Source organism: Tupaia chinensis, unplaced genomic scaffold (genome assembly GCF_000334495.1).
Source record: "Tupaia chinensis unplaced genomic scaffold, TupChi_1.0 Scaffold144255_1, whole genome shotgun sequence".
Taxonomy (NCBI): Eukaryota; Metazoa; Chordata; class Mammalia; order Scandentia; family Tupaiidae; genus Tupaia; species Tupaia belangeri.
This window is the reverse complement of record NW_006204113.1, coordinates 1,040,352-1,046,196: the sequence shown is the minus strand read 5'-3', so window position 1 is coordinate 1,046,196 and position 5,845 is coordinate 1,040,352. Positions and strand designations below refer to the sequence as shown.

The 5,845-nt window shown below is 56.5% G+C and overlaps 1 protein-coding gene across 1 annotated transcript in view; it reads left to right on the top strand.

Annotated features, from left to right (window-relative positions):
- Positions 1-5,845, top strand: part of FGF8 (fibroblast growth factor 8) — an 11,221-nt gene that overhangs the window by 1,177 nt on the left and 4,199 nt on the right. The window contains exons 4-5 of the mRNA XM_006166430.1: positions 287-434; positions 4,723-4,829. Of these exons, the coding sequence (XP_006166492.1) occupies positions 287-434; positions 4,723-4,829 (255 nt within the window). The remainder of the gene's footprint in view (positions 1-286; positions 435-4,722; positions 4,830-5,845) is intronic.

Genomic DNA, 5,845 nt, shown 5'->3' with positions numbered 1-5,845 from the left:
GCGGCGCTGCCCGGGACCCCCAGTGTGTTTCCCACCAGGTGGGTGCAGAGTCTCCCCTCCGGGGCGCTGGGTCTGCCCGACCTTCCTGGGTGGGGGGTGGTGGCCTGAGCCGGCCCACGGGGCGGGGGGGACGCTCCAGCCTCTGCTGGCTGCCTGGGGCAGTGGAAGGGGGTGCAGGGCGATGGGGGCCACTCGGGCCCCTGGGCAGAGTAGCGTTATAATGGCGTGTTGTGTATTTTTCAATTTCCTAAAGGTAACTGTTCAGTCCTCACCTAATTTTACACAGCATGTGAGGGAGCAGAGCCTGGTGACGGATCAGCTCAGCCGCCGCCTCATCCGGACCTACCAGCTCTACAGTCGCACCAGCGGGAAGCACGTGCAGGTCTTGGCCAACAAGCGCATCAACGCCATGGCGGAGGACGGCGACCCCTTTGGTAAGGCGCCCTGTTGTGGCACCTCCTCCAAGTCAAGGTAGCCTGAGGAACAAGCCGGGCCTGCTGACCTGCGGTGAGGGGACCCGCGGCCCCTCCTGCCTGGGTCTCAGGCCTGCAGGCGGGCTCCCCAGCTCAGAAGGGAAGCAGCGAGGGCAGAAAGGTGTCTTAAGGGTCAGCTGGAGAGGAGAGGGCTGGAAAGGGACCGAGGGAGTACTTGGCCCACAGGTGCCCCCATCCCTGCCCAGCAGATCCGGGAATCCAGGCATCTTCCTTTCCACCTCCCCCTCCATGCACCCCTCCCCAGCTGCAGGTGGAGGCAGGGGGTTCAGAGGGAGGGGGCCCAGGTTTAAGGGAAGCTCTTGAAAGAGGATATGTGGCCAGGGCCCACAAAAGGAGAGTGGGAAAGAGAAGGCAGAGGAATCCCCTAACTCTCGGGGCTGGGAAAAGGGGGCTGCTGTGAGCCTTTCAATACTTTGATCAGAAAGGCTGATTACACATGGGGACAGGGCTCGGGAAGAAGCCCTCCCTGCTCAGCTTGCCGGGGGAACCCAGGCAGTGGGGCCGTCAGGCCGGGCTCCCGACTCCCCACGGGGTGGTGAGTACCGGAGCTACTGAGGGAGAGGCTGAGGGCTGATTGATTTCTAAAACATTCAATATTCCTGCCTTGAAACGAGGCCAATTTCTAGAGTCCTGGATGTACCAAGAGAAAAGCGAGCCCTCTGGGCGGCTGGTGTTGTTTTTAGAGAGCGATTATTGTGAGTTAAAAAACCTTTAAATAATGACCAAGTTAAACAAGCATGAAAGGAGAGGGGAAGACTCTATTAAAATGTAATAAAAAGGTGAGGCATTTTAAGAGCTAAGAAGAAAAATGAAGAATGATATAAAACAGAAAAAGAACCAGCCTTTTTTCAGATGTGGCGTTTGAAAGGAGTTGCAAGTCTGTAAATGTTAAAAAAGAGGTTCAAGATTGTTCTCTATGAATCTCTGGAGAGACCCCCGCGTCTGGCAGAGCGATTAAAACTCTTCTTACTTTCACCTTTTTTAACATTTCCTGAATACTTTCTCCTCTTCTCCAGCCAGTTTGGGGGATCGAGTATGTCTCGCTGCATTTTTTCTGCATCGACGTAGCTGACTTCCCTTCAAAGCTGGAGGAGGAGACATAATTTTCCTGGGATAAATCTGTCACTGGGGTGGAAGAATAGGTTTGAAAATGTTAAGCTTCCCAAAAGCCCGGGGGGGGAAAGCGGCTGTAAACTGTCCAGGAAGGAGAGTGGGGGCCCTCTGGCTTGGGGGGGGGGGGCAATGTAATAAAAAGGTGAGGCATTTTAAGAGCTAAGAAGAAAAATGAAGAATGATATAAAACAGAAAAAGAACCAGCCTTTTTTCAGATGTGGCGTTTGAAAGGAGTTGCAAGTCTGTAAATGTTAAAAAAGAGGTTCAAGATTGTTCTCTATGAATCTCTGGAGAGACCCCCGCGTCTGGCAGAGCGATTAAAACTCTTCTTACTTTCACCTTTTTTAACATTTCCTGAATACTTTCTCCTCTTCTCCAGCCAGTTTGGGGGATCGAGTATGTCTCGCTGCATTTTTTCTGCATCGACGTAGCTGACTTCCCTTCAAAGCTGGAGGAGGAGACATAATTTTCCTGGGATAAATCTGTCACTGGGGTGGAAGAATAGGTTTGAAAATGTTAAGCTTCCCAAAAGCCCGGGGGGGAAAGCGGCTGTAAACTGTCCAGGAAGGAGAGTGGGGGCCCTCTGGCTTGGGGGTGGGGGCCGCCTGCCCGGTGGCCGAGCCCCCTGCTGGGCTGGCAGAGCTGGCCTACGGTCCCTTTGTCCCTCCAAATTGGCTGCTTGCTGCCCCTCTCTGCTTCCCAGGAACTAGAAGGAACGAACGCCTGGCTCCTCCGGGGTGTGCTCCATTGGAGCAAATGGCCCAGCATCCTTGGATTTTGGGGAGGGAGGCAGAGGCCACGCTGGCTGCTGGGAATCCGTGTGCAGACATCAGGGGAGCAGTGCCCACTCCTCTCCTTAGGTGTGGACGAGGCTCCCCGGTTCCCCTGGTCTCGGCCGTGAGGGCAGGAGTAAGTGCCAGAGGCCGTAAGGACAGAGGCTGAGGGCGTGTAGCTAGGCCAGGCCCGGCCAGGGGAAGAACAGCAGAGAGGGCCTGATTGCTTTTCTTCTCAGTTTATCCATATATAAATAAATGGCAGAAAAAAAGAGGGAGGGAGAGAGAGGGAGAGTGAGCGAGCGAGCGAGCGAGAGAGAAAGCACCCTCCCACCACAGGGTCCTCGTGCCATGATCCACTTCTAGTCCCAGCAGCCCGGGTCCTGGGCACACGCTCGTGCTCCCGGCATGCACTCACGTGCCTGGCATGCAGGTGAACCAGACTCCACTGCAGGCCCAGTTGTGTTACCACTGAGCCTCTTCCTGCCCTTCCTCCCCCCTCAGTTGCTTCTTTAGGGGCCCAAGCAGGTGGCGTGGTGGTTAAGGTGCTGGACTCCCATATGGCTGATTGTGGTTCAAGTCCTGGACTTGGAGGCTCGCTTTCTCACTTTCCCTTTCTCTCTCTCTCTGTCTGTCTTTCTGGTAAGCACATGTGACCCATAGCAAATTAAACAATAATAATAGTAGTAGTAGTCAAAATAAAATGAATAATTATTAAAAATTAGGTTATTAAAAATTAAATAAAATTGTGGTCCCCACATGGGGGACCTCATTCCTGTAACTTGTATTATCCAACATGATAGCCACTAGCCACCAGTGGCTAAATAAATTTTTTTTTTATTAAAAAGAAAAAAATAACAGACCCTCCTCCATCCTTGTCTCCCTAGTTTGGCCGGTACCCTCAGGAAGGGGTCCTCTCACCCTTTGTCCAGCCAGCATCCTTCCTGGCCCTCACAAGCAGCAACATTTTGCTCTGGAAGGCAGAGCAGGGGAGAGATGAGCAGACTGCTGGGGTCCAAGAGGAGGTGGGTGGGAGGGGAGGTGACAGCTGCATTTCCCTGGCTGACTTGGGGCCAGAATGGGGACTTGGCCACTGGGCCCCAGGTCTGTGCCTTTATGAGGGAGGTGGGTAGTCAGCCTGGCAGTGCCTGGTCCTTGATGAGCTTGGTGCTCGGGGACACAGGAGGTACTGAGCGTCAATGTGTGCTGAGTACCAGGACTTCTTTCTCAAGGAAGGAAAAGGCCGGGTCCTGCTGTAGGGAGGGCAGGAGGCCCAGCCCCTTCTGTGTCATCCCAACAGCAAGTCACCCTCCCACTCTTCCAGGATGCCTGTAGGAGACAACTGCATGGAGAGGAGAAGGGGCAGGGCTTCTGTGACAGGTCGGCTGGATAAGGGGAGGGTGGGGCCAAAGAAGACAGCTTGGCCCAGGCCTCCTGGCCTGCCAGACTGAGAGGCAAGCACGCAGGGCTGCTCCTCCTCACCCACGGGGAGGATCTGGCCACTGGGGTGAGCCAAAAAGAGAGAGAAAAGATGATGGAGTTGCTGATTTCTGGACACTGGGCTGGGGACTGTGGTGACAGAGGAGCCTGGGGGAAGAGGCAGGCTCCTCCCACCTGTCTCTGAAACAGCCCAAGTATGTCAGGAGAGCTGTCCCCCATCCCTGTCACCTTCTCAGCAGATCAGGGCTGCTGTGGGGGTGGAGGGTGGGTAGCCCAACTTGCGAGTTAGAAATTCAAGTGGCGGCAGAAATGGGAGAGGATCTTCTTCCTTCGGGCCTGGTCTGAGGCCTCCCCACGCCCTCCTGGGTGTCAGTCATCTGTGAGACGTGTGTACAGCACGAGTCAGAAGGATCCTCGGAGACCTTCCTACTAACTTTGAGCTCTTGGCAGATTCAGTTTGTAAGCTTTGGCGTAAAAGTCATCACCATCTGGTTTGAAATGAGGGTGAGGTTGATGGTTAAGGTGTTGAATTTCCACATGGCCGACCGCAGTTTGAGTCCTGGACCTGGTGACTTACACATCGTGTCAAGCACGTGAAAATAAGTAAATAAAATGAGTGGAAGCCATGGAGCTCCAGCCTTTGCAGTTCCATGGCCCCAGGCCTCGTCTTCAGAGCCCAGTTTGTAAATCGTGATCCCATCCGCCCAGCTCCATAAAGCCAGGCGTGGGGCCCGAGGCTCACCAGAGCAAGTCGACCTCAGGATCGCACCCCGCAGGCCGCGTTTGGGGTGCCTGGCCCATGCGGCTGGCACATGACAAGCTTGTAGGCAGCTTGGGGAGAGGATGTGGAACAGCCAGTTCCAAGGGCCTCCTGATAACTGTGCCCCGCCTTTCCGCAACAGCAAAGCTCATTGTGGAGACAGATACTTTTGGGAGCCGGGTTCGAGTCCGAGGAGCCGAGACTGGCCTCTACATTTGCATGAACAAGAAGGGGAAGCTGATCGCCAAGGTGAGGCCTGGAAGGGTGGGGGCCCTGGGCCTGCGCTGGGCTAGCCCAGGTCCTCCAGGACAGCCTGTGCTGGGATCTCCACGGTGGGGGTGGGGGTGGACAGAGAGACAGGGAGCCACCTTGGGGTGGCCTAGTGATGAGTGCGCCGAGGGGGCGAGAGAGAAGGACACTGCTGGAGAGAGGAAAAGCCATAAAGGCAAAGGAGGCAGGAGGAAGGCTGGGGAAGGGGCTGGGGGGGTAAATTCCATATATCTTTTTAACAAATCGCCAAATTGCTTTGCTATTATGTCCAATTACATGGTACCAGCATTTGGAATGTTCAGTAAGCCGCAGGCCCGGCCCCTCCGCCGAGCTCTGAAATGGCCGCATTAGTCACGGCTCCTCTCCAGCCTCGAGCTCCCTGTTTCCTGGGCTTCTGGGGCTGCGGACTCTGGGTCTCCTGGCAGGCCTCCCCTCCCCCATAGGGTGGTTGCCCCAGCCCGGGAGCCCAGTCCTGAGGGGCCGAGGGGGCAGGTGGGGAACCGGGTGCTAGCAGCTCAGGCCAGACTGGTGGGCAGGAGGCCAGGGGCGGCAGGCTCTGGGCCCCTGTCTCTGCCCCTCTGGGCGGATCAGCCCCTGCGTAGACAGCCATGTGTCACTGCTGCCCGGGAGGACAGGAAGTTGCCGGGTGGGCTGCGAGTTGTGAGGGATTAGAGAGCGGGTGCCCACCTCGCCATCTGCTGGGTGCCCACCTGCTGTCTGCGGCCGCTCGCCCTCTGCCTCGGGTGGGGGGGCTCCGTAACGCCGCGTCTGGCCCCCCTACCTGCAGAGCAACGGCAAAGGCAAGGACTGCGTGTTCACGGAGATCGTGCTGGAGAACAACTACACGGCGCTTCAGAACGCCAAGTACGAGGGCTGGTACATGGCCTTCACCCGCAAGGGCCGGCCGCGCAAGGGCTCCAAGACGCGGCAGCACCAGCGCGAGGTCCACTTCATGAAGCGGCTGCCCCGCGGGCACCACACCCCCGCGCAGAGCC